Source organism: Sinohyriopsis cumingii, chromosome 16 (genome assembly GCF_028554795.1).
Source record: "Sinohyriopsis cumingii isolate HCF-2022 chromosome 16, ASM2855479v2, whole genome shotgun sequence".
Classification (NCBI taxonomy): domain Eukaryota; kingdom Metazoa; phylum Mollusca; class Bivalvia; order Unionida; family Unionidae; genus Sinohyriopsis; species Sinohyriopsis cumingii.
This window is the reverse complement of record NC_142976.1, coordinates 66,249,192-66,267,233: the sequence shown is the minus strand read 5'-3', so window position 1 is coordinate 66,267,233 and position 18,042 is coordinate 66,249,192. Positions and strand designations below refer to the sequence as shown.

General features: G+C 34.3%; 1 protein-coding gene across 2 annotated transcripts in view; it reads left to right on the top strand.

The window, feature by feature from the left end:
* The window catches only part of LOC149780698 (uncharacterized), a 57,950-nt gene extending 44,267 nt beyond the window's left edge, over positions 1–13,683 (top strand). Inside the window, exons 3-5 of one of the 2 annotated variants that reach the window (XM_089936404.1) lie at positions 738–920; positions 8,336–8,461; positions 12,998–13,683. In XM_089936404.1, coding sequence (XP_089792530.1) covers positions 738–920; positions 8,336–8,461; positions 12,998–13,153 — 465 coding nt within the window. In that variant the 3' untranslated portion in view covers positions 13,154–13,683. The remainder of the gene's footprint in view (positions 1–737; positions 921–8,335; positions 8,462–12,997) is intronic. The other variant, XM_089936403.1, reaches the window with a different exon arrangement.
* Positions 13,684–18,042: the final 4,359 nt, after the last annotated feature.

Below are 18,042 nucleotides of genomic sequence, written 5' to 3'. Positions count from 1 at the left end.
TCTGAATTGTTAACTGTACAGCAATAGGAAGATTTTTGCTATCAATAAAATGATACATTTGTACCAGCAATCTGGCCTACTATTACCGTAATCAGGTTTTCAATAATGATAAAATATTACAACTGTACCATCATTATAAAACACTCCACATTGCGTCTCAAGCGATATAATGATAGTCCCACTGAGAAATCGTTCTTTGACATCCGCTTCAGCTCAAACGATTTTGAAGGATTGTTATAGCCCAAGTTCCTCAGTCAGGCAGAATGTAGCTAAATTTGAAGTGGTATTTCATGCATGGGAAGAAATATCACTTGTACCGTCAAACCTACTATGAAAGGCACTTCACTCGATGGATCATCTATTTGTACACGAAGAGATGAACAGTATGTCCAGCAAGACAAGACATATAATACAATTTACTTCTATTTTAAAATTAGCATGCTCATAAAGACAACTTTCCCAGTCTTATGGGTATTCTTTGCAAATGAGATTGAACTTGTCTAAGAAGCAGAGTCAGTCACCTGTGTCATTAATTCATTCCTTTTTCTCCTGCTTCAAATGCATATCCAGTAGAAGAAGTTTAAAAAATTTCAAAACAGAGGCTTCTCTGTGCAGAAATATATATAAAAAAGTCGATGAAGAAGTAGACAGATTTTAAAGTTTATTATTGATTTCAGGCAACTCTACTAAAGGACCAGACTATTCTCGTTTTGGCTCTTGTATTATTTTCACTTCAGATTCTCGATCTAACTGCCTTCATTTGTGCTGGTGTTTGGTTGGGTTCCACATGCAAGGAGGTCAGGGAAGGGGCAGATTACGTAGAGTTCGCTACCATCCACGCCTTCATCAGTACACTGATTCTCTACTTCTTGAACGTTTTCAGAATCATCCACAAGCTGCCTGGTCCACTGAGACTTATAGTATGTAGTCAGACACTTTGTGCATTATATACTTTCATTTTTTCTTTCAGAATTCTCTTTTATATGATATATAGCTAATACCGTTACGTATTATATCTAGGGTTACATGTTTTAAGTCGTGGTGGCGTGCAAAGTTAAATCCTATCATTGGATGAGCCCAAGATGGCTGCTGTGGTATGCCCATGGGCAGGGCACGTCACTTATTGGCCACGTGGGAACACACCAAACAACAGCAAACCCAATATTCATGATTTTAAAATAATTGAAAACAGAAAATTCACCTGGTTAGACACCGGTTAATTAAAGGCTATTGTTAACCTTTACTTAGCTCTCTTGGTTGTATGGTCATGTTTCTGTTGTCCATCATGCAGATATCAACATTTTCGTACTACCAATTTCGAGTCCATTTTTTGTCCGGTAATGATACAACTTTGTAATATTAGCTTTATATCATCCAAACATCATATTTATTTGAATATGTCTGAGATCCTGAATCCGACTGGTTGAGCTTGAAGATCATATTTCTTGCCTGATTTCAATTAAACTTGAAATATTTGTATTTACTCCATTCTACTGTTTTAAACTATGCAAAAGAAAAAAGCAAAGCCAAAACGTTTTGTAAAATTCACCACTTTATTTACATAGAATATAATTTAAAAGTAAAAAGCAATTTACTATATTATGAATTAAATCTTTAATAGCCTTAAATATTTTATCACCTGTACAAAAGTATGGTGCGTTCCGAATGAATTCCAATATTGGATCTGCTGCTTTTCATTCAAATAGTGATAATTAATATAATTTGGATTTTCACTCAAATTGTGATACTGATAAATTTACAAAAAGCGGAACATATTAATCTCCAATCAAAACCACAGACAGATGTATTAACGAAACCCAAAGCATGATCATCCAAAATTTCCTTTCCTACCAAACACTGAATTAAATATTGTTTATTTCTTGCTTTATCAGAGAAGCTTTTATCCTGAAAGATCATGCTGTCTGGCGAGCTCAAGCAACTCGTCCTTGGACTCTAATCCGTCCTGGGTAGGACTTGAAAGAAAGTTCACTATATTCAATGACATTGAGAATCGTTGCTGATTTCCCTAATGATTTATCAAACACGTGAAATTAACATTTTTACCTGGGACTATGTCATGTCCGAGACAAAGTCAACATACATTTTGATGACAATTTTTAATATCTATGAAGAGTTTTAAATAAATTCCGATCCCGGATGAATCCTCAATTTGCATTACGACTCTAAGTCGTAATCTACGCAAAAGAAAGGAGTGAAACCAACAGTTTCAGTAAAATCAACAAGATATACATTTTTCTAAGTTAATAAACGTACATTTAAGATACTGTAATAGATAGTATAGTTATTTAAATCCTAAAAATTCCAAAATATGCTGTTAAAGTTCAAAAATATAGAATGTTCCGAATAAATTCCAATAGTCCTGAATGTCCTGAATAAGTATAACGTGAAATTAAAATAACACTTGCAATATCGTGAATGAAATCCTAAACAGTCCTAAAAGTTCTATTACAAGTACAAAAATATCGAGTATTCAAACGAATTCAAGTAGTGTTCCGACTGAAGTTCAATATATTGTGCTGGTGTGACAATAGTCTTGATGTACCACAATGATACAACACAAAATGTCTTTAAATGAATTCACAGTAATTCCAAAAAGTATTTGTTAATCCAAAGTGTATGAGTTACTTGTAATTACAGTGAATAACTGAAATAAATCATTCTCTCAAGTAATAATCGAACAAAATTAAACTAACTGATACTTTTCAGATATTAAACTTGGAATAACAAATTCTCAAGTCACCATCGTCAAATGAAAAACTAAGATGCAATTCCAGAACCATTGCGGGGCCCAAATAATCATTTCTAAATCACTAATTTGTCAACAAGGTCAGGTAGTATAACAATAAGCCAATCAGAAATTTAGGTCACCTGTGTTCCTGGGAGTTGGGGGTGGGGGTGGGCACGACCTGAACTAAAGTTCGTCAACAAGATTTCTTACACCTTCCAAGGACACAATACCATGTTTACTCAAACAAAATGGTCTTATCTTATAGTACAATCCAACAATGTATAAAAAAGTATTTAAAATCTTGTTTACAAAATGATCCTTACAATTTATAATCATTAACATTAGCAGAATTGATATACAGAATAGCATTTGTAATTGTACCAACAACCATTGTAACGAAAAACCATTGGTAGCACTTGGAACACAATGATATGGAAATTTCATTAATATATATATATATATATATATATATATATATAGACTAAAATATTTGTAGCTTCCCATGATTGATCCAGATATGGTTTTCGATCAATTAACACGTTATTATTTACGTTCACGAATAGTTTTATATAACGACATTAGTCAGTCACCTGAGAGAGATATAAAGCTTGACCTACTGGTTTAATATCACCGATCTTTTTATTAATCACCATCGACATGATGTTATTTGGTGACAGCACAGACTCTATTGCAATCAAATGACACACAATAATTAGCGACTCGAAATAAAATGCAAAAATGACAACACTTCCAGAAATATCGCCGGCGCTGATTTGTTGTTTATTATATCCATAATAAATAGTTTTATAGAAAACTAGCATGAAAGGATGATACTAAAACTTAAGCAACAGCTGATCTTGAACCCAAAATGACACATTTACTAACTAAATAGTAACATGGCTACATCATTTTGTCATGGGAAATTCACTTAAATCCGGCACATATATTTAAATATTTTGGGAGAGTGATGGACTCATAATCCAACGGTAATGGGTTTAGTAGTTCCCAAAGTCAGCTATGGCTTGTTACATCATTTTGCCATGAGAAAGTCACTTAACTCCCAATTTAACGGCACATATCTTTAAATACAATGTCAAAATTGTTGCCCAAAACCAACAAGCCAATTTGCTAAAAAGTGTCCCTAATATAGTTCAGTAGATCAACCACCTGGTGGGTGGATTAGCAGATGATCTTACATTTCATAAAACATTGAAATTATTGCTCAGAAATCCGTAGCAAATACATCAGTGCACATATCAACCATTTGAGACAATTGCCTATAAGTTTCGTGTCTGTTGAGTTGTAGATAGCTGAGGATGCCTTTTGGTACTATTTACAAAATGTTTTGGCATCAAATTCTATCTTTGACAACTTGTAAGTCCATTTGAGATAACACAACTCTATCCATTGTCGCCATTTGGGCCGTTAGGGCTACATTGGCACACGATATGCCGTTCATTCAATCATATGCAACATAACTCATTCTGAATGGTTATTTTGATCATGTAACTCGATTGCTATGGATGTGTGAGAAGACTAGCATGCCATGCAAATCTTGTCATTTAAAATGTTTCATGATCCAACAACAAGTCAGATTAGACATGGATGGCTTAATTATTTAGCTGTGCTGTTAGCAATTTAGGTTATAGCATAAAATCTATCTATCAATGGTTTGGACTGCTTAATAAAGCCTGGGCGTATTTCTAACTATATTGACTGTTATCACATAAAGATGCGTAAGTATTGCATTGCTATTTTACTGTTTTGCACCTTGAACGGACCTGCATTAAGGGCATGCCACCGTACTCATGAACTGGTCATCAGATGGGTTGTGTTAAAGGTGATAGTCTCTGAACAGGAAATAATTTAAATAAAACATGTTGTCTTCGCCATTATGACAAATCCTCTTTGTATTCCCATACATTGATAGGTACACGCAGATTTCAGATTTTATATCTCGATAATTCACTATCAACCTTTAAAATCATTCATTGCACAAACACAGCAGTGGACAAGCATAACTTCCTCATCTATCCGGGGGCCTAGATTAGCAGATTGGTCAAGGTGGTCGATTAATAACCACTGACAATTCATCTCTGTCCCCGTGGATTTGAGTTTCGGGCTTTGCCAACATGGGTGTGTGAGAAAGCTTGTCAGTAGTCTTTGGTTCTTCCATGGGTTTTCCACTAGTTATTTCCCCATCTTGCCGACATGTTAAGCCTATCGTGCCCTGATAAATGACATTAAAACTACAAAACCAAAACCTCGTCTACCCATCTGAGCATGCTCCAGAGTCTCATGGCTGACTATACATATCGGAATCGACTGTTTAGAGAAGTGTATTCAACTTTGAGTTTACTCATATAAATATAAGTAACAAGAAAGAAAAAGGGCTTTGATATGAATTATAAACAAGTCTGAATTTCTGGGCTGGTAACATATGGCAATATCAACGCCTTTGAGACATTTGATTGTTTGCTGGAACAAGTGAATTGTAACAAAACATTTATAAAAAAGACCTTATTTTTCATAAATATCAAATGAACTACAGCAGTAACATTTTTAGCAGATCGGCAATAACGGTTATATGGTGCGAATTAACGGTAATGTTCTAAAAATGCCAATGTAAACAATTGCATAAAAATCACATGAAATACAAATATCTTAAAATTCTGGAAAACGTATAAAAATGCAGGGTGATTTTTTATAATGTAATCTACATTACCTCAAAATTCCTATGAATTTGTGGTACATTATTTTAAAAACCTTTAACTGTAAAAAGTTAAATGTTAAAACCACCAACAGCTTCTGTTGCACATGGTGAAACCAATACACTTGTCAAAAAATGCATTGCATTGTGTCGGGACACTGGCATGGCATGCACTTTGTTCGAGGTTCAGGGAATCAAGTGACAATTAAAGGACAACTGCATATATGAAAAAATATAAAATTAAAAGAAATTCATAAGAGTGTAGTCCTATATAGTAAATGTCAGATATATGGACCGGCATAGCTAATCTAAGTCAAACTTACAAAACGGCGACGTCGGTTTTGAGGGCTGTATATAGTGCACGGGAATAATGTTTACAAATTCGAATTGCTGCGGCTGTTACCGTACAAGTTAACAGAAAATTGTCGAAGACGCACATCCCAGAAGAAGAAACGTTTTCTGTGAAAAATGTGCTTGTTAATACCGGATTATTTTGATCAAGAAGGAGAAAGATCAAAAAGAATACATGCCAAAAGATACAATAGAGCTAGAAGCCTCCATTCTATATGAAATTGGATCAAGATAAGCGAATATGACAGAACAAGAGGTGTCTCAAAACCATAATACAAGCGTTGGATTAATAATGCTCCACAAAATAAGTTTCTGTTTGCAAAATACATTTATATTTGTGTTTTTGGAAAGAGGAAAGTGACGTTTTTTAAACATTTAAATGTAAACCAGTGCTGATAACAAGTACTATAAACTAGAATATACATGAAGATCTTAACATTATTATATCAATAGAACAAATCAAAGTTTCTTGTTTACCAGCATTTGTATGCATGAAACAGCTAGTAATTCGAGGAATTCTACTACCACAAACACCATGACGTTACCTACAAACAGATGCATACAAAAAAGCAAAGTTTAGAAGCTTTATATTTTTCCAAGTTAAAAACTTGAGGAAATAATATTAATAATAAACTGGAAGGTTCATAGTTTGCTATATATCGCTTACCTTTTCCCATTCATTTTTTGTATGTACCTCACAGCTATTCCTTCCACAGTCATGACATTTTAATAGAAAATGTGTGTTTTATGAAAAATTGCAAGAAAATTAAAACATGATATTAATAGGATAGAAAGGAAAAAGTTTTCACTTTTTCACCTGTTAGTTATAGTTGAAAAAAGATTTCACTTGATCTTCTCTTGTTTGTAGTTGTTATCAAACTTCGCTTAGCATTTAATTTTAAAGAAAAAAAAAGATGTGTTGCTGATGTAGTAAAGTGCGTTAGGCATTTAGTTATGTCCTTATATTACTGTGTAAATGTACGTCTTTACTAATATTTCAATCTAAAACTTGGTTCCCATAACGTATATTTCATTTATCCCTTGATAAATATCTAATAAAATTTAAAAATGCATCAAGAGTGCCGAACTGTTAAAAATAGTTATTATGATCATGCCGGTATATGGGATTTACATTGCTCAACTATGTTAGTTTATCCATTTATGTCTGTGGATCCGTCTATCTTATTTATTCCTGGTATACGCCTCTAAAGCTTCACCTTATTAACATTAAACTTGCATTGTGTTTGAATTTGGGATGAGTATGATTGAAATAAACGTATAAAGGGAAATGAATATTTTGTTAAATGTTTCAAAGCTTGTTGTTTTCAATCTTTTTTGTTTCTGTTTATTAGAGCCTAAACAAGTAACATTAGAATATATAAAGTGCAATGTGTCTATTGTAGTTACTTTGTACGTGTCGTTTCTCTGAAACACTTGCAAATGTAGTTAGAAAGGCATTATTAACGACACTAAAATGACAAACGCAAAGCTTAAGAAGTGCAATATGAATGATGAGATACAGAAAAACAAATAAGGAAGTATTGATTGAAACGTAATTTTGGGTACCTAACGTATTTACGCTGGATAAGTTTTTTTAATATCAGTAGCAATAAAATTGTTTTCTTGGAACGATTCTATTTATCATATGTGCAGATACATTAAGTGTTACAGTATTTTTAAAGTCTACTGCAAAACAAACATTTATTAACAGAGTTATATTAATTCTTACGATTGCTCTAAATTTGAAATCAAACAAGGTTTCATACAGTGATTAAATTTGACTTGATGTTGTGCAGTTCAGTGTCAGTACACATCTTTGGATGATACATGTAACAAACTTTGCATGATACATGTAACAAACTTTGGATGATACATGTAACAAACTTTGGATGATACATGTAAAAAATGGGTCAGCTGACGTAGCAATGCGAATTAACTTACTCATATGTGATGAAGATATAATTTTGGAGGGGACAGAAAGCAGATGAATGTAGTGTGTATTATCAATACTCTACATAAAATGTACATCACACCTAGAAAAAATATTAGTTTATCAGCTAATTTGTGTTTTGCATGAACAATACGGACTGAGTTAATCTGTCGAACAAAGTAAATTATTGTCTATCTCTGTGTTATGCCTAGAGTATTTAACAACATAAATGTTACTCACAAAAATTATTGAATTTATAGCATTTAGTAAGTTTAATATTATTTATTTGAGTGCACACGGTATAAAAACAAAATTAGGCACATATAATTGGAGGGAACGTTGTGGTTGCTACAGATAATATTTTAAGAGTTTTCTAAATGGGAAAGTATTTGGTATGTTAGTTTATGTATCAAGACCGTGAATAGGTTTGCATGATACTATGTGACAGTTACATTTATTATGGATGAATAAGCTATAAACATAAAGAATTTCGTCGAAATAGTATATAATAATAATGTCATTGATATCAGAACTAATTTTACTATTATCACTTTTACTTACACTGTGACCACCACCACTACTACTAATACTACAGGAGCTGATCTACCATTGTGTCTGTAGTTTGAGGCTGCTGATTGCAGGAACATTAGCTGCTGTACAGGCAGTTAACTTTGCTGGTGTTACGTGTATTCCAAAAGTTGGAGCCATTGGGGCCACAGCTGTGAGTTTTATTGACTGTCAACAATAACAGTCTACATTCATTAATTTTCCAAAATTTTCATAATTTACATTCTAAAATCGATAACATAAATCATGATCATTGTTCTCATCGATACGACATTCTAACTTAAGGATAATATAGTATACTGTTAACTATTATTGTTAAACCTAAATTTGGTAACTTTTCACAAACTTTATCGAAATTAATTTTCCTATATAGAGCCTTATGCAAACCATAACTGCTGTAACAAATAAGGATGTACATTTATTATTCATGTTTCCTAGGATTTAGTCCACGTATGTGCATTAATGCTGAATATTAAGATGCAGCGAATATGATGTTTTTATGATTCATTTGTTTGGTTGCTGCCTTTGAACATGGAAGTGATAGACCTGAAGTCAGAGTTTTCACTTTTATTCAGGTTTGGATAGTGCATATTGTTTTAATAAATACTTTTTCAAAGTTAATCTGATGTGATGGAATGGAACTGGTGCTCCCCAGCTCATCTCTTTTATAAATGTCACGATAATTCAAATCATGTCAGGATTGATTGATTGAAAATCAAGCAAAACATTTCATTATTTGACAGTAACATTTTGTTTACCTTTTATGTGAAGATGCATTGCATTCAATGATTAATACAAGACCATTATATAGATTTTTGTTTAGATAAAATGTTTGAGTCTACCCTTGTGTCTGGCACACACTCTAACTAGGGCAATAGTCCCACAGTTTTGTGCTCAAATAGCTATAAAGCAGAGTTAGTCCATAGTATAGTCTTTCATCTGACCTTTGATATATGTCGTAATTCAGAATTGTTATTTATACCCTCTGAGAATTGTTCGACATAATTTATATTTTTGTGCAAACCTTTCTAATTTGCCATCAATTATACCACCATTACTAAAAACAGGATAAATAGAAACATCTTCTCCAAAGCACTCCATATAATGTTACCAAACTTGACAATTATCATCCTAGCAAAATCGGTGTTTAGATGTGTTCAGGTCTACCAGAAGAATCAGCCAACCGTTACTAAAAATAGAAAAATCTGTAAGCGACTTCTTGTCACAACCTCTCAACACATATTGACAAAAGTGGTGCTCTAGTCGCTTTTAGGTTTGTACAAATGATGATAATGTACAATCATAAATGACCACTTTTTAACTATATGTATTTTTTGTAAAACAACTAACGCTGACATTTTATCCAACGCTGTTCCACGGAATGTGATCCAACTTTTACAATAAGGATTTTGGTATTAGGTTTTTCAATTTTGTTCAAGCTATGCTGACTTGCAAACAATTCTGGCGCCGTTGCAAAAGATTTGGAGAAAAGCTTTGAATAATTGCTTCTTAAAGAACGCTCTTCTGAATTTGACCACATTTGGTAAAAATATTCTGGCAGTGGAGGCCTTCAAGGTTTGTTTGCTTAACACTAATCCGCTATCACATATTGTTATTATTACTAAATAAAGTACAAGCTTTAAAAGCCTTTTTGAAACAGCTCAACAGAATTTGATAATGTCTGACTAAAATCATCTGGACATGAAGTATGTTTTAAATGAACAAATAGAAAAACACTTAAACGACTTATCCAGAACCTCTGAATGTACTTTTACCAAAAGTGACAGAATTGGTTAATACCCATGGCTGTTATTGCTAAAAATTGACAAACAATTAGATGAATTCTCAAATAATTCTCACAAACTGTTGAAAACATGTGTCCAAAACTTGACATAATGCACTCTGTCATGAAACCTTTCAAATGTAGGCAAAATGAAGCTAGTTTGCTATTCAAAATGGCCACTGTACTAAAGCTATAATATCTTGATATTAGTATTGATATAAATCATCCTGGGGGAGAGGCTTTTATGCGTTTTATGTGATGATATGCGTTTCCGTACTGCCATCATTACCAAACTTGCAGAAACTTATAAATGCTTGTTTTTAGCAAATATCACTTAACATAATTTGCCCACAAAGGGCGAGTATATTACATTTCTCGGTTTATTATCAGTTTTTAACACATCAACCAACCCTCTTAACTGACAAATTCATCTACTTAATATCGCCGAGATAAGCATTTGTGCTAATAAAATGTCTATTTGTTTCGGTGGGTGGGGTAAATTAATTTAAATTATATTATACTTACCCGTCCCTATTGCCAAATTTCTTTTGTTCACCCCGCTCTGACGTAACTATCATCTGTTAAAAGATGATTGGTCAGCGCGTGTGCATGCCAGCATCATGAATGAACATTGTTTTATTAACAATTCGCCACTCTTTGAGAGGATGTAATCACATCAAACGGACGAGGGTTTTCGGCACGAAAAGTTAATCGCTACGCAATTTTGACGTGAAAGTATTACATAATTAAAGTTATTTTTACCCCTCCGCTCATTGAAACTACATTTTGACCAGATTTGAGCTCCATATATCCAAGATCAAAGTCACAGTGACTGAAACAAAAGGAGAAATATTTCTTGACGATAACTTCGGTTGTATACTTGATATTGTGACCAGACCGGGGAAGGCTTGCAATTGAAGTAAGGCAAGCACGTTTCGTTTTGAGGTCAAAACGTCAAAGATTACGGTTTCAGCGAGGAAACCCGATTTCCACAAAACTACAAAAGTGACTGTACCTCATCCATTGACTCAATTTTGTATATAGCACGGATTTAAAACAAGAAAAACATCTACTGACTTAGGCGTTAAAAGGACAGAGATCAAGATCAAAGGTACCTCAAAAATTGAAAAGTACTCAACAGAATAATTCATACCCTATGCATTCATTAAACCAAGAGGAGATATGTTTAATATTTTGTCAAATAAGAAATAGCCTTGGACACACTGTTTCTAAAAATGAATATTGAGAACCACTTCTGTATTGAAGTAAAATGAAAAATTAAAATCAATTGTAATTCATCGTATTTCCTTCAATTGTTATTTGAGAGTTAAACAATACTACGAAAGAAAATATAAAGAATAGAACAAAGCATGTTGAGATTACATAACTTCGCACTTATTATTTAAAATATTTTTCTAAGACAAACATAAATGCATGCATGCATACATACATACAAACATACATACTGTTGTATATATTTAATTTTGTATTGTTTGATGGCTTAACTCAATGGTTATATGTTAAGTATATCTGTATTTTGTAATTGGCTTTTGTCCAAATTCAAGTTAATGGTATACCTCACCAGTGATTTTTTTTTTGGAAACAACATAATACACGGCAATTATTTCTCTATGGGGATCTATTAAATATTCAGATCATTAATAATTGTAAACATGTTTACTTCAGTTTGAGTTAAAAGTACAGTCTTGATTAAACCCTTGGAAAGTTCCAGAAAGGAAATTTCCTACTAAGTTGACAGCGTATTTCCAGAAAATGGTAATTGCAAGTAGGGCCAAATGGAAGGGTATTTAAACTTATTCAGGATTATCCATCCTTGCATTAGCATCTGAAGCGGAATCAGCATTTAGTTCAGGTTTTAATTTGGGTGGATTTTTTTTTTCTTCTTCAAGTTATTATTCACTGGAATTATATAGTCCTTAATAATATTCTTAGACTAAAACATTAATTTGGATTTTGTTGAAGTATTTTGGATTATATTCTTATGTTACATCAACATAATATTTAAACATAGCGCTATCGTCACATCACGCTCGACACAAAAGGCACATAAACATATTTTGTATTGGAATTTATTTAGAGCAACAATGGAATTACATTGGAACTTCATACAATTTGACTTGGGATAGAACATATAGCATTATTTAGGAATTGATTCACAAATCTATAGGTTCATTTGAAATTTTCACTTTGCTTTCTAGGGAAATATATTATTTGTTGATTTTTACAAAGGCTGTTTCCTTTCGCTCGTTTCTTTTACTTAGTTTAAGAACATACATACATACATACATACGTACGTACGTACATACATATGCTTACCTACATGCCTACTTACATACATACATACGTACGTACGTACATACATATGCATACCTACATACCTACCTACATACATACATACATACATGCATGCATGCATGCATACATACATACATACATACATGCTAATAATTTCCCTCTAATTAGTACATGACAACAAATTTCACAACTTCACAATTGCCTGTCTACCTCGCAACTGCATGGTTTCTCCTCATTAAATTTCCACAACGTAGCACTATTATTTCACGCCTTAAAAATATACAAGTCAAGCACCATACTACAGGGAACTATTTTTCATACGCTACCTTAGGCCTGTCAAATCATGATTTTATGCCTTATGCTTGTAACTTTATACTATATTTACCATCATAGCAACAATAAACGGCGCCTCCAGATGACTGAACAGTCCTCATTCGTTTTTCCATTGTGTAATTTATCTGTCTCCAATCATAAATACTGCATATGGAGTCACACAATCAATCACACAAACTAAATTAATTAGTTGTGTAAATTTGCAAACATTTTTCAAAATTCCTTTTTTGGGTAAGTTTACACACTTTTCTTTTGTAGTGTTTCACATTTGCTGCATTCGTTGTCTATTGTGTGGACACATTCCTGTTATTCCGAGACTGGCTTAGTTCTGGCAAGGCCGCTAGACAAACAGTGTCTGTATCAGCAACGAAAGCCACTTCACGAACTACGTATGCGACAGGAAAACAAGACTAACCTAGCACGTGCATTTAAATTGCCATATTGCGGATCACAGGAATAAAATTCCTCCATATATAATATCGAATGATTCTGAAATTGGATATTAGGGTCTCTAATATAGACATTTAAAGTAATCTGATTGTGTTATATTGAAAGTGTGTATCATCTTCAAGCCCACTGTGATTAGTATGACATTCGTTTGACAGTTTAGTCTCGTAGATCAGTGGGGAAACATTTTACACAATGTATTAAAGTTTATTCGATGGATTAGACACTGTATATGCTCATTTAAAAATCAGATGCCAACTGCACATATCCAGATCTACCATATCATTTTGTGCCCTGCGGGTCTATGCCATTTGTTATGAGCAGAAAAGAAAACATAGACCCTTAACTGCCAGCTCTTTATGCGACGGCAGACCAGGGTCTACGTTGTCTTCACTTTTTCTCAACTGATAAGGGAGTACGTAGTTATTTGTAGTAATGTCATCTTCAATTAATCATATTACAACAACAATACTTTCAACTAATTGATATTTAACGTATCAATTCAGATGAATAAGAACTCTCTCTCTCTCTCTCTCTCTCTCACACACACACACACAGACACTCACACACACACACACACACACACACACACACACACACACACACACATATATATATATATATATATATATATATATATATATATATATATATATATATATATATATATATATATATATATATATGTATATATATATATATATATATATATATATATATATATATATATATATATATATATATATATATATATATATATATATATATATATATATATATGTATGTATGTATAATGTTAAGTTTGCAGTAATCGACATGAATTTTATATGTAATCAGGGTAGGTATTTGACAATACTGCATAAAAGTAATGAATAGAAACTGCTCAATCGAAACTGCACAAGAAACGGTAGATTTTCAATGAAATGTAAAAAAGATGCCCACATATAAATCGAACCCAACGGCAAACGGCATGAACCCTATTATGCCTTCGTATAACGCGCCAGGAGTTCAGGGTCTATGTTGTTTGTGCCATAGATAAATCATGCAAACCGGCATATACCCAGATCTGAGCGCATTGTGGGTCTGTACAGTTTGCTGTTGAACTAGAATTATAAGTATGTATATAAGTTTCATCATCATCTTTAATTGTGTTTTTACAACATCTGTCATGTGCAATAATGTATAATGTATTTTAGTAATTACAGAATTTACACGTGTCCAAAATTGTAAGAATGAATAATCTTTCATTACTAGTTGTATTAACTTCATTCTCTTGGCAAGTGGCTAGACATATTTTTACACAATCTAGTAGTTAGTTGACCTGTTTTTTTTCTCACTATGTTCAAGTAATTTTGCATTTTTAATTTACCAACATTTTATTGGACTCTTTTAGAACTAGGCCTTTTCTTACAAAGTAATGAATCGTATTGATTTTATAGAGGAAGCTGAAATAAGATTGCTATTAGTTGCTATGTAAACCTGAAAGATGTCAGGTTAAACGAATTATGTTCGTGGCAGAATTTTAATTTACATGTACCTCTGAGTAATATGTTCTATATAGGCGTTATGCAATCCGAAGTCACCAAGATTACTTCAAAAGAACACAATCCTTTAATTAGTTTCGAATATGGCGCTAGCATAGTCGGCTTTTTATACCCCCGTCTTAAAGCCGCAATGAGTCGGGCGGCTGACGCCGGGATATATTCACACGATGAGAACGGAACAATCAAATATAGTTGATTGGACCCTAACAGAATGGTGGCGTGGTGTACAACTAAAGCGGGAACAGGCATCATTTCCATTGGAAAACTTCACAAAAAATTCAGTTTGCTGAGAATTGTAGAAGAGTATAGACGCTTGAGTCTGACTGTAATCACCATGTCATATGGAAGAGAAAATGTGCGGTTAAGCGGATTCTAAAGAAAGACCACTCCGAGATTCGTGGTGACCTAACTCGTAAAGGGGAATTGAAATCTGAGTTGAAAGCTTGAAAAGGTAAGACGATATCTTGGCCGAATTTTGTACATAAATTAATTAGATTATGTTACCTTCGATCACTGTAATTATGTTTAACTGAGTTATGACGTGTATTTGTATTGATCAGAATGCTTTTGTTAGGATGTGGAATTGCTCCGTATGTTACCGTATAGGAATATATGAACATTTAGATGATTTATGTGTGCTACCGTATTAATATAAGTAATATTATTAGTTCGTAGTACCGCAAGGCATATGAGGCATGGATGCTTAGTCGCCAGTAGTGAATAGGGATACCCTAGGGACAATGGGAATTAGCATTACAGACCCCCCCCCCCGGGACAATCTGGGGACTATGGAAATTTAACATGGAAAAAAATCGTGGGACAATCTGGGGACAAGGGGAATTAGCATTACATGGGAATAGAGTTTGGGACTGTCTAGGGACAAGGGGAAATTGAACATGGGGGAATAAAGTGTGGGTCTGTCTAGGGACAAGGGGAATTGAATATGGGATTTTTTTAAAAAAATTTTTTTAAACAAGGGGTAGGCAATTGAAAAGTCATTCTCTTTTCGAGAAATATGGGTGGCCCTGAAAAGGGCCTTTGGGTTTATGTTAATGTATCCATTAACATAAAGGGCATCTGCGGCATCTTCTTGTCCTCAAGCTGCGTCTTACTCGAGGGCCATAAATCAGTGTCCTCTTGAGGCAACCTTGTCTTTCTACGTATACTCTTCGTATCCACAGACTGGTGTCTGATTTGTCGACAATGGTCCACTTGGACCGGACATACATGAGTATGTCCGTCCTAAACATCATGGAAGACACAAGGGTGGATGATTCGACTGTGGTCCACATCTTGAAGCGACGAGAACAGGTGAATCAATGCAGTGAACTGCGCTTATTTATAGGTAGAGGAAGGATTGAAACGGATTGAGTTCATTCACCAATCCGAACACGCGTTACAAAATTCAGTCAGCCCGCATCCAATCCGAAGAGAGCAGTCTGTGACGTCACGTGGTCTATATAGATTCGCTAGCGCCTGTGTGCAGTCAATCTATGTGACAGTGATTCAACATGACGGAAACTCAGAAAACGATTCATTGGGGTGCACCAGCAGTGGAGACCGCCCAAGGGAACCCGGACTTACTTTCAGAAGAGGTAAATTGGGATTTTGTGGATTTTCTTACCTCGCAAGAATTTGTTCCGGAACCTTCGTTACCTTCTTCATTACCGCAAGTGGAGAATTTTAGACAGAGACAGAAAGAAGAATTGGAGAAATTTATACAACGACAAAAGGAAGCGGAACAAGCTTTTCTCCTACAGCAACAGCAGCAAGAAGAAGAGGTAAGAAAAAAACAACAGCAACAACAGCAATAAGAAGTAGCAGCAAAGAAACAAGAGGGTGAAAATCAAACGGTCATGGTACTGTTGGACATTTTAGCGGAGTTAAGAAGTCTGAAACAAATGTATCAGACTTCTTTATTACGACCGAAGAGTTTACGACCTTCCCGAGCTAAACACGTCAACCCTGTGACTAAGCCTACCGTACCACCCTTAGTGATTTCAACCCAATCATCATCATCAACGTTACGCAGTCCAGAAGTAGGCCTTGGCCGTGGCAAAGGCTTAAGGCAGTTAAAGTTGATTGCTTAAACTCACCCCTACACCAAAATAAAAAGGCCCTTTTCAGGGCCACCCTCATTTCTCGAAAAGAGATAGCCTTTCAATTTGTCAATAACTCAAAAAAAAAAAAAAAAAAAAAAAAAACCATTTTACCCCCTATAGTACGTGTCTGTGTATGAGTGCGTGAGTGTAGCTTCTTATTTTAAAATCAAAACTCAAAGACACTTACCTTATATCATTAATTTATTCTTTTATCCATTGTTACAATCCAATTCACAATTCACAACAGAACACTTTAATATAAAGTTCATTGACTTCTTCTTTCTCCTTGTTTAGTCTCTCTGTTTTTTGAATTTCTTCACCGTCACACTCTTTTCCTCTTCTTCCTCCTCGCTTTCTTCCCTTCTTCTTTTCTTCTCCTGTTTCTTTTTCTTCACCTATCTTCTTTCTTCCTCAGAAGAATCCCTTTCTTCCTCTGAAGAATCCTTCTCTTCCTCTGAAGAATCCCTCTCTTCTTCTGAAGAATTCCTCTTTTCTTCTGATTCCTCTTGTTTCTTTTTTGGGCAATCTGGAGACCAATGTCCTTTTTCTTTACAATAATAACAGGTATCTTTACTTTTGTCTTTTTTAGCCCCTGTTTTTTTTCTTTTTTGACGGTCTGGACACTCTGAAGACCAATGTCCTTTCTTCTTACAGATATAGCAATATATCTTGACTTTTATCTCGAAAGGAAGGAGAGTAGTCCGTGGGCTGCTTCGAAGAGAATTTTCTAATGACCCCTCGCAAAGCTCTGACGAAACGTTCGATTTGGCTAGTCTCTTCCATCGTTGTGCTCGGCTTGAGAGTGAAATGAATAGTGAAAGAACAAGACACACACCCTTTTATATACGCTGGTCTGCCATGACTATAAATTAGTCTATGGTGTTTAAACTTGAGTCATTTGACGTTTTGCACTCAAGATGAAACGATCCTATTCATTCAAAGAAGAAAGAAGAAGAAAGTAAGAGGCAGAAACGTGATCTATCGCCTCTTACCAGGGCTGAAATCTTGGCACAAATTCATGCCAGTGATTTTGAAGAGGACATGAGTGAACCAGAATCCGAACCCTCTAAACCAAGTTCACCACCCTTAGTCAACCCTGAAAAATACTATTCCATTCGAGAGACGGAAAAGCGCTCCTCTAGAAAATTTAGAACCACGGCTTACAAATACACAGTGAAGTTTAAAGATTTCAAGGCTGAAGTGCCGTTAG